This window comes from Pipistrellus kuhlii, unplaced genomic scaffold, assembly GCF_014108245.1.
Source record: "Pipistrellus kuhlii isolate mPipKuh1 unplaced genomic scaffold, mPipKuh1.p scaffold_m20_p_3, whole genome shotgun sequence".
In the NCBI taxonomy this organism is placed as follows: Eukaryota; Metazoa; Chordata; class Mammalia; order Chiroptera; family Vespertilionidae; genus Pipistrellus; species Pipistrellus kuhlii.
The window spans coordinates 40,499,667-40,520,208 of NW_023425529.1; the positions used below are offsets into that span (position 1 = coordinate 40,499,667).

A 20,542-nucleotide genomic window follows, 5' to 3' on the forward strand; every position below is an offset into this window, starting at 1 on the left:
TTGAGAGCCAAGTTTTTAAAATTTCTTCCAACACTACTTCTTCAAAATAGACTCGCCCAGGCCGTGTCTTTTGTGTGTGTGTGGAAGAGCCACACTTTGGGGCCAAAGAGCCGCATGTGGCTCTCGAGCTGCGGTTTGCCGACCACGGGTTTAGACCATAATGTGGACGTTTGTCCTAAGCAGTACATGACCGCTATCTTGTTGTTTATGTGAATTGATTTGATTTTTTTATTTTATTTTAAGGAAGAAATCCTTTTGTTAGTTTTTTTAATGGGGGCAATTTGATTAAATTCTCCATAGTTTTTATCTTTTGCTTTTATAGGAGAAGTTACTTGCATACAGAGGTCTTACATACATACAAGGTTTAATAACCCACTTCATTCATAAAGGATGCCTCCTGCATATATTTCTATAGTCCATAGAAAATAAAATAAAAAAAAAGATAGATTGATTTGAGTGAGAAAGAGAGAGCGACAGTGAGTTGTTTCACTTATTTATACATTCATTGGTTAATTCTTGTATGTGGCCTGGCAGGACCAAACATGCAACCTTGGTGTATCAGACGACACACTGAGCTACCGAGCCTAGGCGAAATTTCGGTATTAGATTATTACTGTGGGAACTATTGCCTTAAGGATTTTTACATTCTTAAAGTGTGTAAAATTCTTCTGTTGATTTTTTTTTTATTGCAAAAGAGTTAATAATTTAAAACTGTAGCCTGATAGGGGGATACAAATGGAATATGCCCATGATCCCTGCCTCTACAAGGAACACTTATGGTTACATGGAGCCCAGTGTGAAGATCACTGCTGCATTTCAATTGTCCATTTATGTCATATATATCTGATGTTTTAAACATATTTTTACTGATTTCAGAGAGAAAGGGAAAAGGAGGGGTGGAAACATCAATGATGAGAGAGAATCATTGATTGGCTGCCTCCTGCATATTCCTCACCTGGGGATCGAGCCCGAAACCCAACCGGGAATAGAACTGTGACCTCCTGGTTCATAGGTTGAACCTCAACCACTGAGCCACACCGGCAAGGCCATATCTGAAATTTTAGATGTGCTTGAGGACCGACTGAACAGCCAAGATAGAAATATGGGCCCTATGCTGGGGTAGGACTGGGTAACGTAGGGGTTGGGTAGAGGGACCATGATAGTTGTTGAAGGTGTGGGTCAGAATGACAACTGTGGCAACCACAGATAGACACAGGTGTTCTCCAAGTTTTTACTGAATTACTTAATGGGCTGAAGAACTGAAGCCTGTTTTATAGATATTGGAATCTGACTTTCGAATGGCTTTCTGAACGTGTTTCTGTTGCATTATTTAACAGGGTATCTCAGTACTTTAATGTATTTTTAAAAATTTGCTCCTTTTTTTTCTTTTGAAAACTTTATATGTGGGTTACTGCATGGCTGTTAATCAAAGTACAAGATGGGTATCAGTTACACACGTCATCCTCAGCGGTGTTCCGCAGGGTAAGTCTTATCTATGTCACACACACACAAGGAGGTGGCTACCTACGTGGTCAAGTGTCACCCTTAATATGTCACTCTAAGAGTTCACCCTAAAATTACAGACTTATAAACTAGGAAATTATTACTATTACAATATGACATGCAATTTAATGTTTGACAAGTTTAAATTCCACTTAGAAAGCTGAGCAAGTGCCAAGCCATAGCTAAGTTGTAGAGTTAAGTTAATGAAAAATGATTATTTTCTTATTTGTATCTTCTGTACAATTTAAGGGGATATTGGAGAATTCAGAGTATTGATTTGATCACCAAAAATGCAATTGGAAGGGAATGAACTATTTATATTCCCAGAATAATACTGAGATGTTTAGTCCTATGCAAGAAACCTAAGCTGGTTACAAGTACTTCCTACAACTAACCAATTGAAACAACATCCTAATTGTTAGTGATTACCTCTGTGATTTAAGACTTCGCTGCAGGATCTCTGAAGTTACTGCCATATTAAATGTCACTCTTCCTGTAATAAAGATAAATAAAAGAAAAAATTAGCTTAATTTCTGCAACACAATGATTAATGGAAAACAAATGCTATGTGTTTGGTTTGTAATAGTTATCAAGCAGTAGTCAATAATTTATAAGCCATGGCTTATGAAGCTATTAAAAAATTAATTATCCCCAGGAATCTAAGCAAGATACTTGAAAATAATTTATTACAGTAGCAGCCACTATTAATACATTTTTCTGTTAGAGCCTTAGCCAAAAGCCAAATTTCACTTTGAAAACAGAAAAATGATGGCACTTTTTATAATGATGATTTGAGGAATCACCATGAAACTCTTTAAAAACTGGTTTTCATTCAATATTGGAATCGCAGATTGCAATGATCATCCGTATACCTTCCCTCTCCCCTTTGACCTTTCCTACAGGCTTTGGTGCTTCGTTTGCATGCTTCAATTTTAGCTACTAGCCCCTTCTTTGACATTTTTACATGCCATTTTCACACCACTCTTGAGTGGAGAGACTGCATTTTTATACCTATTCCTTCCACCTCGCACAGTATCTGGTTCTCAGTGATCCTTATTGAAGTGAATGAATGCATGCTTGAGGCAATCTGTCTATAACATAGGTATGCAAACTAATTAGTGAGCTTAGCAAATTTGAATCGAGAAAAAGGCCATTGATCTGTTTTCAAATCCCTTTTTTGTTTCAGTTTTATAAGTAGAGCTTTGAAAATGGAAGTAACCTACTGTTTTTAAGATGAGAGAGAAGATTTAGGACTCCAAATTATTCTCTACTTCATCCCTTCCCCTCAAAGAGTCCCCTCTCCTTTTTTTGATTGTTAATGTTGGGCATCTTAGCTGAAAGGATTCTTCCCCAAAACAGTAGTCCTGCGGGTGTCTGATTTGTTAGTCCTGTTCGAGTTGTGACACTCTTGATCAAGAATTTCATGAATTTCCTTTTAGTTTTGGCTTCTAACTGGAATGCCTCTTCCCAGTCATTTCCCCTCCCCTTCTTTTCCACAGTCCTATCTGATATTCCAGTACATTCTTAGATGGACAATTCTGCCTGGTTTTTGACTCTAAGCCTGTGGAGCAGCAGCTGGATGGGTTAGGTTCCTGCTCATGATACAGGGCAGCCCAGGAGTCTGTAGAATTTTGCTTTGGTTATTCCGAAATCCAGATCTTTTCACTTTTGCAGATTATGGTATGGGAAGAGAAAAAGATACATTTTTAAAATACATGTATTTTTATTGACTTCAAAGAGGAAGGGGGCAAGAGATAGAAACATCAATGATGAGAGACAATCATTGATAGGCTGCCTCCTGCACACCCCACACTGGAGATCCAGCCCACAACCTGGGCATGTGCCCTGACCGGGATCAAACTGTGACCTCCTCGATGCTCAACCACTGAGCCAATCTGGCCTTATTTACACTCCCTACCCTACTTCCACTTTCACTCCCCTCGCCCTTCCCCAACACACACACAGCTAAGTACACATGGACCACCTCTCCTGAGCTGGCAGAGTAAATGGTTGCCTGCCAATGCATAGAGCCACATCAAAAGACCTATTGCACCCCCCTGATATGACCCAAGCTTTAGCATTCAAACTGACTTGCAGGGAGTTCTGGTCTAAAGGAGATCTCCTACAGAGACAGATTTGGGAGTCCGTGGCTTTAAGTCTTAGCTCCTACACATCACATCAAAGATGAATTCTAAGAATTATCTTATAAATAGGATAACATTTGTCAAGCACCTAACATCCATTAATTTTGTTTTATTCAAAATCTTTCACTTGCATCATCTCATTTGACCTTTAGAAAACCCTAGACATGCAGCAGGAAAACTATAATCCTCTTTTTACAGATGGTTAACCTGGTATCTGAAACTTTCTCAGTAATCATAGTAACTCTTATCGATGCTTACTACTTGTCGGGCATTGTTCTAAACACTACGTTTAATCCTCACATCAAATCCATGAAGTGGGTACTAAAAACTGGGAAAATTAAGGCAGAAAAGGGCTAAATCACTTGCCCAAGGCTAGAGCCAGCAAATACAAGAGTTGGGATTGAAGCCTAGAGAGCTTGGCTTCAAAAACAGTGCTCTTCACCAAGATGCGATTTCCCTCTGCTTTTTAAAGTAGTGGATTTGACTCACGTGTGTGAGTACAAGACCAACGCTCTTCACATCCTGAGAAAGAATCCATTAGACCGTACAGAAGGAGACAGCGCTAGGTCATCAGATTCGCCGACCTTGGGAAGAGAGAACTCTAACGCTGGGCTTGATGGTCCATACCCTGGGGAGCCAGGCGCAGACTGTGACCAGAGTGCCAGCCCAGAGAGGGCACACAAGGCTGAGTGGCCTGGGAGCCCAGAGAACAACACGCTGGGAAGAGGTGTCCCCGCACTTTGCACTTTGGAGACTGGAGACAGGTCTGAGGTAAACAATTGCACAGACTCCTGAAAGTTCACGGCTCCCGTTCACCGTTCATTCTGTTTTCATGGCCCTTGCCCTCTCCTCTGTGTGTTACAGTTATCAATGAATTTGTCTCATCAGCTCTCGAAAGACAGCAAGACCAAGTTTTGCTAGGTTTTATATCCCCCCTCTGGAGCACTTAGTAGGAGCTTAATAAGTGTGAGTTGGATCAATGAATGATTGTAAACAAATGAACACGCCTAAGCCCCTAAGGGATTTGGAGTTTGCTTTACATTTTACTTTGTTGCACCACAATAAGCTAAATCCTATTTTTAAGTGTTTTTGTTTGTTCGTTTGTTTATAGCCAAAAAAAACCCCCACACATTCGCATGGCGATTCTTTGGAGGAAATTAAGCCAATATTTTCAACTGTCATCTTAGGGCAACTCTTAATGTTCTAACCATTTTCGTGGTATTATTTTTGTGCTTGTACCCATTTTAAACCACAAATACTGTTGCTTTTAAAAACCGAATGTGCCATTTAATCATAGCTACCCACCCACACCTCTTAAAATGTTTACTAATGCATGAAAGCCTACAAAAATCACCTACGGTGGGTTTTAACAGCTTTCGCTCTGTGTGAGTGGGTGACACGGTGGGTGCCATCTTCCTCGCCACCTGAGTTGTTAGCAGTATTGATCTGTGTTCCTACCTTTTGTTCATTAGTAGCTGTGGTTGTAAATGGCAACCTGAAATAACGTCCTGAAGATGAACTTCACGATTTTTAGCATTTTACTCAACGTGCTGGGGAGGGAAACTTGTCCTCTACCTCTTCAGTTTTCGGGGCCCCGTGATCCAGCTAACAAAAGACAGGTTAGCAGGAGAAAAGGCACACCATTTTTATTAATGTTAATGTGGGCTAGAGTTCATAGAAAAGAAATGAAGCTTAAAGAAGCAGTTAAATTCAGGGGTTTATATGCCATTTTAACAAAGGAAAAACGGCTTGGGCTTCAGGGGATGTGACTAGTGTGCGAAATGGCTCATCTGTCCACATTTCAAATCACGGACTCGGACACAAGCGTGGCGAAAATGAGGATTTTAATAATGCTCTCAAGAGCAGGAGCCCGTTTTACAGGATCGCGCGTAGGGCTAGGACTACAGCCTATTTATTGGGAGCCTCCTCCAGTTCCTCGTTGGCTGGGTGCTATTGATCACCTATTTGCTAATAGGTCGCCTAGGTCTTGCTGTCTCCAATTGGGTTATTTAGAAGAAAAAAAAAAAATGGGCTGGGGCCTTCTCTAGTCGCCTCTAGGACATGTGCTAGCTAAGTCTGCAGCTCTCATCCTCTCTCCCACCCCCACATCCTGTTTGCTCTGGGAAATTCAGCAGCAGCCACCTGGCCTCATGCTGTTTCTTTTCTATGAAGATAAATCAGAGGCATATGTCTTACACGAGGAAATAAATGGGAAATTGGCGGAAAATCTGAGCTCTCCGTGCAAACTCATCTTGGTGTTGACGACACCCTGCCTTCTTTCTTCACTCTTCTCTCTGGTTGGGGTAGGGAGGGGCACCTTCCTCAAAGGGGAATACACTGCTTTTAGGCAGATCAGGGGAGTGCAGGGAACTCTTCTTGTGTCTGTTAATTCAGCTCAGAATCATCCTTCTGACATAGTATCATGCTCGGGGTTGGCATATTAGATCTTCAAATGGAAAGCGAATATTGCAGCGGAAACATTCTTTCCAATGTGATCTCCTTTGTACAAGACCTATTGGCACATGTAGCTTATTTTCTGTTGCATTCCATTGAATTCTTTTTAAGTTACTAAAAGTAATATAAAGTATGTTTTCAGAAAGGGCAAGGCAATGCCTCTGTAATCCTGTTATTTAAAATGTTTTGCATATTTCCTTTCAATGTTATCTATGTGTATCTGTTCCCTACAGTCTCAGCGATGCGGGGCACACTTGGTCTGTAAATTCCTCAACCTATCACAAGCCTTCTCCGTGCTCTTGCTTACGCACACTCATTATTTAGCCGCTGCAAAGTTTGCCTATCCATTCTCCAGTTGTCAGACATCTGGGCTGCCTTCCCAGTGGCAGTTTGCTCCTCCCTCCAGCAGGGGGGGAGGGCGGGGCGAGTTGGCCCCTCCTGGCTAGGTGGGACCTGGGCCTCTAAACAGCCACAGGCAGTTCAGAGGTCCAAGTCCCAACCCTCAGCCAGGCCAAGCAGGGCTTCTGGCTCCAGGCTCCCTTCTTGCTCTCTCTCTCTCTCTCTCTCTCTCTCTCCCCCCACTCCCAGCCTTAAGGTGGTGGAATTCCACCCTGCGGCGGGTTTCCCAGGCCAAGACTTCATTCGTGGCCCACACAGAGGGCCTGCCGAAGGTGGGTTCCTCCCAGCTGCTCTCTCCTTCTGTCCTAGCTCTCTGCAGACCCTCTGCGTGCCAAGAAAGGAGCTGGGCCCCTGGACCTGGGCGCCATGGCCCAGCTGCTGTCCTCCGAAGTGCAGCAGCTGCTCCACAACAAGTTCGTGGTCATCCTGGGAGACTCCATCCAGAGGTCCGTGTACAAGGACCTGGTGCTCCTGCTGCAGGAGGATCGCCTGCTCACTTTCGACCAGCTCAAGGTCAAGGGGGAGCCGAGCTTCGAACAGGACAAGCTGGTGGAAGGGGGCACGAAGGACATCATGAGCAACAGCACCGGCTACCGCGAGGTCCGCGAGTTCTGCACCGGCCACCACCTGGTGCGCTTCTACTTCCTCACGCGCGTGTACAGCGAGTACGTGCGGGCCGTGCTGGAAGAGCTGCAGGCCCACGAGCACACCCCGGACCTGGTCATCATGAACTCCTGCCTCTGGGACATCTCCAGGTACGGGCCCGACTGGTGCAGCAGCTACTGGGAGAACCTGGAGAGCCTGTTCCAGCACCTGAGCCAGGCGCTGCCAGAGTCGTGCCTCGTGGTGTGGAACACGGCCATGCCCCTGGGCAAGAAGGTCAAGGGGGGCTTCCTCCCGAAAGAGCAGCCGTCCACTTCCAAAGCCCGGATTAGAAAGGTGATCGAAGCCAACTACTACAGCTACGTCCTGGCGAAGGAGTACAACTTGGATGTGCTGGACTTGCACTTCCACTTCCGCCACGCGAAGGAGCACCGGCACAGCGACGGGGTGCACTGGGACCGGCACGCGCACCGGCGCCTCTCCCAGCTGCTGCTGGCCCACGTGGCCGACGCGTGGGGCGTGGAGCTGCCCCAGCGCCAGCCAGCGAGCCAGTGGACCAAGTGTGACCCTGCGAGGGCGGCCAGGCCTAGCCAGAGACTAGAGAGGCATTCCCAGAGCAGCAGAGGCCTAACGGCCGCACCCCCGCCCTCCTCCTTGTTGCCTCCTCCCAGGCACAGCCCCCTGCTGCCACTCCCAGCTCCCCGCCCATCCCTGTCCCCACTCCTGCCCTCACCGCCTCTTCCCCTTCCCTGTCACCCGGCCATGCGCCCCCAGGTCTTGCTCTATCCCCAAGATCCCTATTTTTACTCAGACCAACCTTCCCCTTCCGATCAGTTCTTCTTCAGCAATTTCCATCCTACCCAAACAGGATTTGACTTGGAAAACGACTTGGTGTTTGATCCCCAGCCCCCAAGGGCCCTCTTCCCCACACCCTATTATCAGCAGCAGGCCCCTGTGGTTCATAGGGGCTTTCCCCGGAATCTACCTCCTGGCCCTTATCTGCCCTGGAGACAGTTGCCCAAACCTTACAGGAGACAAGCCCGAGGCTACCCGGAGCCACGGCCTCATTAGACTGACTCGTGCCTTTTTCCTCCTCATGGACACGGACTTGACAATCTGACTGTTGCCTACACTGGCTGATCTTGTTAACAGAAGCCGTTGATCGACAGTGGACTTCTTTTGGTTCTGTGCTGTTACCAGTTGTTAGCTATGGCCCCTTCCTCCACGCTCTGGGGGTGACCAAGTATTATTCCTGCGTCCCCACCCCCTGTTCTCTTTGTCTTTTTGTAAACAGAGAATTGAAATTAAAAAGTTGTTTCACAAAAATAGTTGTGGGTTTTGTGTGTGTCAATATTTAACGGTGCCTCTTCCTTCCATTAAACAATTAGCTTTGTAAGAGCAAAGAGGATACCTGCTGAATGAATGGTCACAGCATCTTGAGAAACTACTCAAAGTGAATTTGCCTAAATAATCCTGATTGTCTCATGAAATGGATTGGGTATAAACAAACTAACTTTTTGTGATCCTGTTTTCTAGAGATTCTTATAGAATCATTGTATTTTAGTACTGGGAAACTGAAGACAGAAAGTGTAGCTACCATTTACAAACAAGGAAACTTGAAGCCAGAAAGGTGAGTTACTTGTTCTAGATCACATAGAAAAGCACTCCTCTACTGGCCTTTTCTAGTTTATACTGGTTTCCAGTTTATATTAACGTTCAAACTACAGAACTGATTTATATCAAACTGAGAAAAACCCCTATGTATCCTATATAATAAAAGCCTAGTTGGTGTCCCACAACATCATCACAAGATGGTCATCAGAGATGGCCAGCAGTTGTGGGCCATCAGGCCTGTAGGGGAGGGCAGCTGCGGGTGACCAGGCCTGCAGTTGGGTGCAACCAGGCTGGCAGGGGAGGGCAATTTAGGGCCATCAGGTCTATAGGGGAGGGCAGCTAGGAGTGACAAGGCCTACAGGGGAGGGCAGTTGGGTGCAACCAGGCTGGCAGGGGAGGACAGTTAGGAGTGACCAGGTTAGTAGGAGAGGGCAGTTTGGGGCAATCAGGCCTGCAGGGGAGGGCAGTTGGAGACAATTGGGCCAGCAGGGGAGGGCAGTTGGATGTGACCACGCTGGCAGGGGAAGGCAATTGGAGGAAAGATCAGGCTAGCAGGGGAGCAGTAAAGGGGTGATTAGGTTGGCAGGCAGAAACAGTTAGGGGTAATTAGGCAGGCAGGAAGGCGAGCAGTTAGGACCCAGCAGTCTCAGGTTGTGAGGGTGATACCTGACTGTTTAGGCCTGATTCCACTGCCTGTGGTCATCCCACCCTGGGGACTCCCAGGGCTGACAGCAAGGGTGGGCTTCCGTGGGGTCCCCTCTATTATGTGGTCCAGGGTTACTGCATCCTAATATTGTCTCTGGCAGGACTTGGGACAGTCCTCTGCGTATATAAGGTCCCGGTCCCTATACTAAACCCCCAGAGTCTGAGATCGGGATGTAGAAAGTGCCTGTTGTCGTCATCCTGTCCTGGGTGGGATGATTCTGTGCCAGGGCCCAGGGTCTCTCCCTCCTCCTCATTCATGTTCCTCACCTTGAGCCCTGACAGGTCCTGGGATCCTCCCTCTGTCTACCCAAGGCCAGATTCCTCAGATCAAGGCCTCACTGCCCTGAGTCCTCTGCAGGAAGTCAGTGTACGTCACATCCAGTACTAAGCCCAGCAATTCCAAAGCCTGATGGCAGGGGCTGAGATGGATTCCGCAGGGTCATTAGCCCTGCCTCTGATCCATACTTTGGCAGGGCCTGGGCCTCCTGTCCTCTATGAACCTGAGGTGGGTTTGGGGGGAGGTGCAGTTTTCAACATAAAAACAAGAAGCCCAACTTTGGGAATTTAAATTCCTGCCTCATTCATCTAACACCGTTAAACCCCAAATCTAGGTACTATACCTACTATGATCACCTCCAAGATTTTAAAGCTAAGATAACCAGTTGAGCAACTCTATTCATTAAAGACAGCCTAAAGGCAATGATTTCAACCTTGAAAACAGAAAGCTGGAGAGACCCACATGGACAGTGGAAAAGGGGTTGAGATGGAAAATTTCTGTGGTAGTAGCTAAGAAATGAATGGTTTTCAAGGTGCATAAGAACAACCTGTACTAGGGAAGCAGGATGGTTCACATCTCCACAGAGACAGTCACATTACCTTGAAAGGATTGTAGGTAACTTAAGAAAACTAGCTAATGGTGAAGGATGAGAAAGAACAATGAACCACTGAAATGGGGGGTCTAGGGTAACATTTGGAGGAAGCATCTCCCTACCATGTGACCCATCAGAATGGAACCTGGGGTCAATAGGTTTGAGAAGGGTTAGGAGTGCTAAAGAAATGCCCCCATTCTCTCACCAAAGCATCTTGTCCTCCTCATTCCTTCTAATGGAAATGTCAGGATGGTGCTTTATAATGTCTAAGTTTCTCTCCCAGAGCTACCATGAGCTGGAGGAGAGGCTTCCTGATTAATTATAGCCTAGGAAATGTGGCCCCTCTTTGTCCTAGAGAAAAGCCTATGCTCAGGAGGCCTGGGAGAGGGCCCTGGGAAATTTTGAGAGGGTGAAGATGACCAGGAAACCACAAACTCCTAGCAGTTATGTAACAAACAACCCCATTCACCAAAAGAAGGTAAAAGAGGAAGAAGCCCAGGTCTAATGTCCAGGATGAAAGGACCACACCCAAACTTCTCTTCTTTAGTGGCATATCCTCAAGACTCCCTGGTCTTGCCTGGCAGATTCCATCTTCAATCCATACTTTTTCTCATGAAGACTTTTTTTCCCTTTCATCCCAGCCATGTTCCCATAAACTCTGCTCTCACTCTGTTCTTCCAGGCACTAAAGACATCCATGGGAATGAAAAGGTGTCTTTTAAGGGAGTTCTAGGAAAGGAGACTTTCCAAAAATCCCTACCCCTTCAAGAAAACCTATGAAAGCTATAAAGTCAACAGTATGTGGCCATTATCACAGTCCAAATGAGGAACTGAATAAAAATGATCCAGAAAAAGACCAAGACAATGTAGAAAAATTCACCACCTCAAGAAACAACTTGGACAGCCAGTAACTTCAGAGCAAGGCCAAAGACCTCAGAACTATAATATCTCTGAAGTCTCTGAAGTCTGGCCCCCAAGAAATGCTGACAGTGTGGAAGCAAAATTTTACACCCACAGAGTACACCAATAGTGATGACTAAAATAAAATTGATAAGTGGTTCACTTCCAGTGTAAGCATAATTTGCAGACAATTTTTATTAAATTGATTGGGATAGCATCTACATTATAAAAGACCAGGGGCTGTCACATCCTAAACAACCAGACAGATGATCAGTCACCAGGTGGGAGGGGGGTCCACGGGATGGGGTGGGCAGCATGGGGGGGGGGGGGGGACAGGCGAGGTAGGTGTGGCAAAGTTGTTAGCCTCTGGCCTCGGCTGGGCAGAGCCTAACAACCTCTGCTGCCTTGACGGCTGTGGATCAGGTCTGGAGAAAGGACTAGAAAGAGAAGCAAGGCCAGAGAGAGAGAGAGAGGGAGAGGGAAAGGGAGAGGAAGAGAGAGAGGCAAGGGCTGATCAGGAACTGCCACAGAGGCTGCATATCAGGCCTGGAGAGAGGCCCAGAGGCAGAGGCAGGCAGAGGGGTTAGAGGCAGGCAGGCAGGCAGTAGTTAGGAGATTGCAAGAAGGACGACCCCCAAAGGGTCCCCGATTGGAGAGGGTGCAGGTTGGGCTGAGGGACACACACACACCCCCATGCACAAGTTTCATGTATCAGGCCTCTAGTAGCTCTATAATCAGAAATTTAGTAATTAGATGCTCAATGAGCTATGTATGAAAACTAGAATGTTTGTGACTGATTTCTTGAATGCTCTTAAATTTTAGACTTGAAAAATTTTTTTTAAATGTTGCTATCAATGACATCAGTCACCATTAAATAAAAATATGAGTTGGAATGGACTACCCAGTGGACAGCTCTGACAATGAGCCATGGCATCTCTCCTGTTTTATATAAATGTTAATCACGGAGAGTATTTAAATGCTAGGCCTTTTGTTACCCTAGATTAGTGAAATGTGAATATTTGATAAGCTAGTCTAAATAGTATTGTCCCAATAATTGGCATACCAATTATTGACTTTATTTGACTGGCTTATAGGTCCTCAACTGGATCATTCCTAAATTTTTTAAAAAAACTATTTTATTGATTTCAGAGAGGAAGAGGGAGAGAAAGAGAGACAGAGAAATGTCAATTATGAAAGAGAATCATTGACCAGCTGCCTCCTGCTGGGGATTGAGTCTGAAACCCATGCATGTGCCCTTTCCTGAATCGAACCTGGAATCCTTTAGTCTGCAGGCCAATACTCTGTCCACTGAGCAAAACTGGCTAGCGTGGACCATTTTTAAATTTTACAACGTGGGTCAGGAAATGTTGACCTACAAAAATGAAGTTCATGAAATCTCAAGAAATGGATGAGCTCAGGTATCTACAGAAGTACACAGCAGCTTTTAACCTACCAAAGAATAAGATTACCAGAAAGTAAGGCCTTTATCTTATCTGTGTCTCAAATCCTAGTGCAATGTCTAGCACTTAGTAAGCACTGAATGCTTCTTGAATGAATCAGTGAATGTATATAAGTAGTGTATGAATGTGTTGTTGCTAAGACTACAACCCAAGTTTCGAAGGAGACAATAAACAGACATAGAGTCATTGTAGCACCTCAGAAGGAATATTGCCAAAACAGCATTACGATGACCTTCAAGGACTCCAGAAAGGTGATTACAAGTCAGAATGTCCCAACAAAGTGAGAATAGGGAACCCATTTGACCAATGTAAATGCTCTAATCCACGCAGGAGATTAGGCTGCGCAGTTTAGTAACATCAGCCTTCAAGATGAGCTAACTGCCTTTGTTCTTTGCGTTTCCCAAGTAAGAGGAAGCTGCACGTAGCTGCTAATCTGAGTAAATGGATGCAGATAGTGTTTACATTTCCATGGATTAACCAATAAACTGGTGGTGTGGTTTAGATCTCACTTGGAAATTAAGTTAGTATGCATTATTCCTCCTTAATCTGATAAACCACGGAGAATGAGTTTTTAGATATATAGGCTTGAGGATGAGACACTGAATCAATGATTAGGTCACTGTTGTTAGAGATGAAATAGCACCGCTCACTGAGCAATCCTGTTTCTCACACGTGGGTAGGAGTTCAGGTAGACTGAGACAGGGACAATCTTTTCCTCCCCAGGTGAGTTAATATCCTATGGCTGCTATAACAAGTACCACAATCTTGGCTTAAAATGACCCATCGATTCTTTTATAGTTCTGGAGCTCAAAAGTCCAAAATCCATGACCCCAGAGTACAATCTTAACTATGTTCTACTCTGTCTTACATGATCAGGCTTTTCTACCTGCTTCTGCAATGTTATCCTCATCTTTTTTTTCCTTTTTCTTAAAAAAAAAATATATTTTTATTGTGGTAAAATACACATAACCATTTTTCTAAGTACACAGTTTATTGGTATTAAGTACATTCACATTATTGTGCAAACACAATCTTTTGGAAGTATCTTCATTTCTCTGTATGCTTTCAACTATTCAGAACTTTCTGTTCATAAAACATGCCAAGCTCTTTCATTACTTGGGCCTTTTCACTTGCTATTCCCTTTCCTGAAATGTTCTACATCCCCTTCCCACTGGTTCTTTGAATATCTAATTCTTCATCCTTCCATCTACATCTCCTAAGACAATGGTCAGCAAACTGCGGCTCGCAAGCCACATTCGGCTCTTTGGCCCCTTGAGTCTGGCTCTTCCACAAAATACTATGGCTTGGGACCTTTCCAGCCCCACTGAGGTAAGAGGCTGATAACAGTTCGGCTTGCATTTCATTTCATACATATTCTGGCCTTTATCTTCCACCTTAGCTTTCTTTGTCCATTTTTGCTATTGTCACTTTGCTTTTTAAATCAAGAAACCTAGCAATGCAATCAAGCTATTGTCTGGTAAAAAGAGCTAAAGTTATTCAACATTTATGAGAAGTTATTGCTCTATTGTTAAGACATTTGAAGAAGTGGTGTTAGAAGAAGTTTAAGTTTAAAAAATGTGGCTCTCAAAAGAAATTTCAATATTTGGCGCTGTTGACTAATGAGTTTGCCGACCACGGTCCTAAGAGGCCTTCTATCATTTAATCTAAAAGTACTGTTGCAATTTATCATAGTATCCTTCACTTCCTTTGTATTTCGAACCCCACTCAGCAGTGGCTTCAGTAGATGCTTTTACTCTCGCCCAGAATGTAAGGTCTACAAGTAACTGCTGCATTCCCAGTGGGCTGCTAGCACAATGCCTGGCAAAAATATTCAAGTATATTTACTTCAGATAAATGGTCAAAAATATGATTAATTCATAGTGTGTAATCAAGTGAGAAGGCAGCATGTATTAAAATCAAGCTGTCTTTGATTACTTTTCTTTAAAAAAATGTCTATAGAACTCTCCCCTATTTTTACCTAAATCATCTGAGTAGCTAAATGCCTGGACCTTTCCAACCCCACTGAGGGTAAGAGGCAGATAACAGTTCAGCTTGCATTTCATTTCATACATATTCTGGCCTTTATCTTCCACCTTAGAGCTTTCTTTGTCCATTTTTTGCTGTTGTCACCTTGCTTTTTAAATCAAGAAACCTAGCAATGCAATCAAGCTATTGTCTGGTAAAAAGAGCTAAAGTTATTCAACATTTATGAGAAGTTACTGCTCTATTGTTAAGACTTAAAGTGCAGAGTTCCTATGGCCTTCTCTCTCAACTTTTTCTCAAAGCTTTTTCTATTTGACTTTTGTTTCAAGTTTTCTAGAAAAAGAAAAAGAAAATAGAGTAAGATGCCAGAAACTGATCATTGTCCCACTAATAGAGAGATGTGGACAGGGAGTCCAGAAGGCTGGTCAACATTCAATGCTCTGAAAGGTTGGAGCTAATCACTCATTGTTTAGTTGAGACATTTGAAGCTGAAGCAGCCTCCACCTGCTAGTCTTATGTAAATTATTGCTGATTGGCTATTGTTGGAATTGTCTGCCTAAAGGCTATGGGTGTATCCCCTAATCTTAATAAAAGGAATAGCAAAGCCAGAGCAGGGTGTGGTCCTCCCCCTAGAGGTGGGCTCCCGCCTGGCCCCCAATATTCCCAAATTAATACTTTTCTAGTCTCTTTCATTTGTGTGTGGTCTTCTCCAGAACTAGAACCTTGAACCCTGAACCACACAGGACATGAAAGGGGTTCCCACAGTAATATTAATGACTGACATCCAAGCAGCATATGTGTCTCACAATATCCTATAAGGTAACTATGTTATATACCAAAGGCTGAAACTTTAAAACTGTAACTGTATTTTTCCATAAGTGCAAACAAAGCAAAGCTCAGCGCTTGAAAATAAATAGAATCTCACATCAGACCATGTGAAGAGGACCAGGCCCTTCTCCCTGGTCAGCCGCTGAGCTTTTGCTGTCCAGGCCCTAGCATTGCATGAGTCTGAGGCAACATGCACGTCACATTCGGGAGTTGGTGCACAGCGGCAGCTCAGTCTCTGGTGGCTCTATGTTCATGAGTTCTGCACAGGTGAGTTATTTTGAAAACTTGAATCATTACGATTCATGTCAGAGAAAGGATTTACTATTGTATGTTTGTATTTATAAGCTCTAGAAATAATATTTTCATTCTGAGGAGAACTTTAAGAAAGGCTTCTATCACTGTATGCTTAATTTGTGTGTGTGTGTGTGTGTGTGTATATATATATATATATATATATATATATATATATATTTTTTTTTTTTTTTTTTTTCCCCCACAAAACGTGGCCCATGAATCTGTAAAGATACATTTTCTAAATCATGTCCCTTGAGCCATCATAATCTTTACTCATGCATTCTATGGGCAAGGATGCTTACCCCCCAAAAAGGATTTATTCTGCAATTGTCCCATGTGGGAATTCACAATGACAGACTCTGAGAAGTTCTGCATAAAATAAATTTGATTAAATGTATTTAACCTAGTATTTCCCAGATTTATTTAACCATAGACCTTTTTCATATGCACCATCTTTTAAAACCATGTTTTGGGTAATGCTGGATGGAACAAAGTAGCTTTACAGTCATTTGTATAAAGAATAATATAATAATTTATAATAATAATAATACAAAAATAAACTCTTTATTTCATACTAGAGGCCCAGTGCATGACAATTGTGCACTGGGGGTGAGCGGTAGTGGAAGGGTGGGTCTCTCAGTCTGGCCTGTGCCCTTTAGCATCCTGGGAGCCCTTGGGGGGGTGTCCGACTGACAGCTTAGGCCATTCTTAGCACTGCCACAGAGGCAAAGCAGTAGGAATGCACTGACCACCAGGGAGCAGCTCCTGCATTGATTGTCTTCCCCCTGCTGGTCAGTGCACCATAGCGACTGGTTGTTCCACCGTTCGATCAATTACCTTTTATTATATAGTATAGTCACAACTGTAAACCTACTTTTTCTTTAAACTGTTTTGTTCTAGAGCAGTGTTTCCCAAACTTTTGACATATGTGTACCCCTTCTATAATTTTTGTAACGCTGAGTACCCCTCGTACTCATGAGAACGTAGAATTAGGCGCAGCTAAGCACGGTGCAGTGCATATCCCCACCAAACTCTGGTGCAATGCATACCCCCACCAAACTCTTCCCGTACCCCTGGGGATATACGTACCACACTTTGGGAAACATTGTTCTAGAGAATGCCAGAAAAAATAGTTGGGGTGAAGGTTGTTGGATTGGAGGTTTGCTGCGTGGCTCAGGAGGTCGTCAGTCTGTCTCTCCAGCAGAGGAGTTTGGCTGCCCCTCCCAGCTCCCAGCTTGAAATCTATCTGTGTCTTCTATCTCTATTTCTAATATTTCTCAATCCCTGGCTGCCTCCACTTATTCATCTCTCTTTCTGTGCGGGATGCAGAAAGGGAGATCCCAGCCATCAGGCGCCCACATATTCTTACTGATTTCAGAGTGGAAGAAAGAGGGAGAGAGATAGAAACATCAGTGATGAGAGAGAATCAAGATGGACTACCTCCTGCATGTGAACGAGCCCACAGACAACCTGGGCATTTGCCTGTGACCTCCTGGTTCAATGCAACCACTGAGCCACGCCAGCTGGGCTAACATGGATCATTATAATAGTCTGTGCCCAAATATGAGCGAATATTCACTAGGTAAGCCTGGGACAAGCCTGAGATTGGCTGGTTAACCGAAATGGGATGAAATGGACCAGGAATGTTTGCCCCCTTCTTAAAGGGGGAAGAACTGGGATGGCCCAGCTTGATAACCAGTATTGGGGTAGGCCCAGTCCAGCAGCAGAGCATGGTGTGGAGTGGAGGTATTTCACCCCAGTTGTTTGATATCTGGCAAAGAATATCCCAAGATGCATCACAGTGGAGCATGGTGATGGGAAGTAGAGAGTAAACAACATTTTGAAACTGAGAATAGTCATCAACACAGCACCATGTGTCAACGCTTCACAAGGTTGTTAGGAGCAGGAACAAATCTCTATCAAAACGCCTGTCTTCAAAGAGTAAGAGCACTAGCAGGAACTGCTGTGGCAGAGCCATCACCTTCACTGAAGAGGAAATCCGGCCAGGCCTTGTAGACCGACAGCCAGTTTGGCCCCCTCCATCATGCTCAGCGCTGCCTCTCAGACCTCGCTGGTACCTGGCATACTGAGCTTGGCTTCTAAACCTCACTTCTACATAGCATGGACTAATTTTCAATGTTATATTTCATCTCAGTAATTAAGTCACACTGCCAGATTGATTTTTTCCCCCTACCATCCACTCTTCTCTAACTTCACGATGTTTATCTAGAATACATCAGAATATCCTGGTGGGCTTGTTAAAACACCATTGTTGCTTTCTCCCCCAAGGTTTCTGATTCACAAGGTCCAGAGTGGGGCCCAAGAAGTTGAATTTCCACTAAATATCACACTTTGAAAATCATCCAAAAAAAAAAAAAATGTAAAAAGAATCATGTAATTCTACTCATATACCCATAACCTAAATTTATACCCATTTTATTTTGCCCTATTTTCTTTATCTTTTTTCCTAAAGTAAAGCAAATCCAAAATATTTCCTTCCTAAATATTTCACATGTGGGAAATAAGGACATTTTCCTACATAAGCACAAGTATCACAGCTAACAAAACTAACAACTTGCTGATATCATCTGACAACGACACTCTTATGGACTGAATATTTGTGTCCCATTTCCCCTCCCCAAAAATTCATATGTTGAAACCCTGTCCCATAATGTGATGGCATTAGGAGGTGGGGCTTTTGAGAAATAATTAGAATCAAATGAGGTCATCGGTGTCATCAGAATATGACACAGGCAAGGCATTGCACCATAACAGAAAGTATGCAGGCTGGTTTCCCAACATTCTTTGCAAAGATTGATCACCAAGTAAAGGGTGACAGTTGCAAACCTGCATTTTAAAGTTGTGTTTTCCCACTTGCAACGTGTAAGTGCCCCGTGGGTATAGCTCTGGTGCTATCAGGGTGGAGCCCTCGGGAATGGGATTAGAGCCCTTATAAGACTTACAAGAGAGTCTGTTTCTCTCTGCTCTCTCCCACCGGAAGTGTGCAATAAGCTAGGAAAAGAGAGTTCTTGGAATCCAACCATGCTGACACTCTGTTCTTGATATCCAGTCTCCAGAACTGTGAGAAATAAATTGCTATTGTTTATAAGCTACTCAGTTTATGGGGTTTTTGTTATAGCAGCCAAAACTAAGATACTCAGTCCCAAAATGTTTTCTGCAGCTATTCAAATTGGGATCTACTAAAGAATCACACATTGCATTGATTCTTATGTCTGAATCTTTTTTAATTTAGAAGAGAATCCAAAACACACCCATCTTTTTTTTCATGACATTGACTCATTGTAAAGATTTGTCCTGTGTAATGTTTCACTTTCTGAGTTTGTCTAATGATTTCATCATGATTCCATTTAACTTGTACTTTATCCCTTGTATTTCCTTTAAAGTGAATGTTAAATCCAAAGGTTTGATTAGGCACAAGTTAAACATTTTTGGTAGAATATGTCACAGGCAAGGCATTGCACCATAACAGGAAGTATGCAAGCTGGTTTCCCAATATTCTTTGCAAAGATTGATCACCAAGTATAGGGTGACAGTTGCAACCCTGCATTTTAAAGTTATGTTTTCCCACTTGCAACCTGTAAGTGCCCCGTGGGTATTGTATTGGTACTATGTCAATATTCTAGTTCCTCATTGTGGGAGCACTTGTTCCTCAAACCCACACATACTTCTGAATCCTGTACAGAGCACAAAGTGTCAGAGCAAGTTCCTCCTCAAACCCTGCTCACTGTACTAACTGTTGGGAACTCAGTTTCTCTTTTATTCTCTACTCACTGTGTCATTGTTGGAGTACTTACTCCTCCAATCCCAGGTCCTTTATCCTGTCAGAATATACCAATTGTAGGATCGCTCTGCCAGGGGCTGGACCTTGTAGGACACTGGGTGGTAGACAGAGAAGCCATGAGAAATTGTGGATATATAAGAGCGTCTTTATTATAGGAGCTAGTGGCCATGTAGCCATTGCTAACGAGCAACTAGACAAAAAAGTTCTTCAAAGCAGAGTCTGGAGATAGGCTGTCATTCCTGCGGGAATCATTGTCTGATCTATTTTTCTTTCCTGAAAAAATGTCTTCATGTCTTTAGCACGGTGAGTGCTGGCTTCATGTCTTTAGCACGGTGAGTGCAGACCTCTTTGGCTCCCTCCCATAACAAGCGGTAGCGTTAAATTGACTCACTTCCTTATAACTGTTTGTGTGGCCCAGGCTTTTTCAGTTTCAAGAATAAAAACGCCCAAAACACGTTCAATCTTTTCCTTCTTGCCCTTAGAAATGATTAAAGATGGGATTTTATGCCATCCAGACATATTGCCAAAATACAGGAGGAAACGTGCACTTTTGTAAGCAGTGGAGGGAATGTACACTAAGGAGGCACCCCACTGTTCAATTGTTGTTTGAGATGATTGGCCCATTAACACTGCAGTTTCATCCATAGCAATCATGTTGGAAAGATTGTATTTAGAGAAGTCAGCATCATCAATAAAGGACTTGAATGCAAGTGCTTGCTTAATAACTTGAGTATCTTCTGCCAGGACTGGTTTGGCTCAATGGATAGAGCGTTGGCTTGGGGACTGAGGGGTCCCGGGTTCGATTCCGGTCAAGGGCATGTACCTTGGTTGCGGGCATATCCCCAGTAGGGGGTGTGCAGGAGGCAGCTGATCGATGACTTTGTCTCATCGATGTTTCTAACTCTCTATCTCTCTCCCTTCCTCTCTGTACAAAATCAATACAATATATATTCAAAAAAATAATAATAACTTGAGTATCTTCCAA

General features: G+C 43.7%; 1 protein-coding gene across 2 annotated transcripts in view; it reads left to right on the forward strand.

Annotated features, from left to right (window-relative positions):
* The window catches only part of PCED1B (PC-esterase domain containing 1B), a 70,207-nt gene that overhangs the window by 17,268 nt on the left and 32,397 nt on the right, over window positions 1-20,542 (forward strand). Inside the window, exon 2 of one of the 2 annotated variants that reach the window (XM_036458594.2) lies at window positions 6,810-8,420. The exons of the other annotated variant lie outside the window; for it this stretch is intronic. Within the exon in view, the coding sequence (XP_036314487.1) occupies window positions 6,810-8,174 (1,365 nt within the window). The 3' untranslated portion in view covers window positions 8,175-8,420. Of the gene's footprint in view, window positions 1-6,809; window positions 8,421-20,542 lie in introns of those variants that run through there. 2 annotated transcript variants of the gene reach the window in all.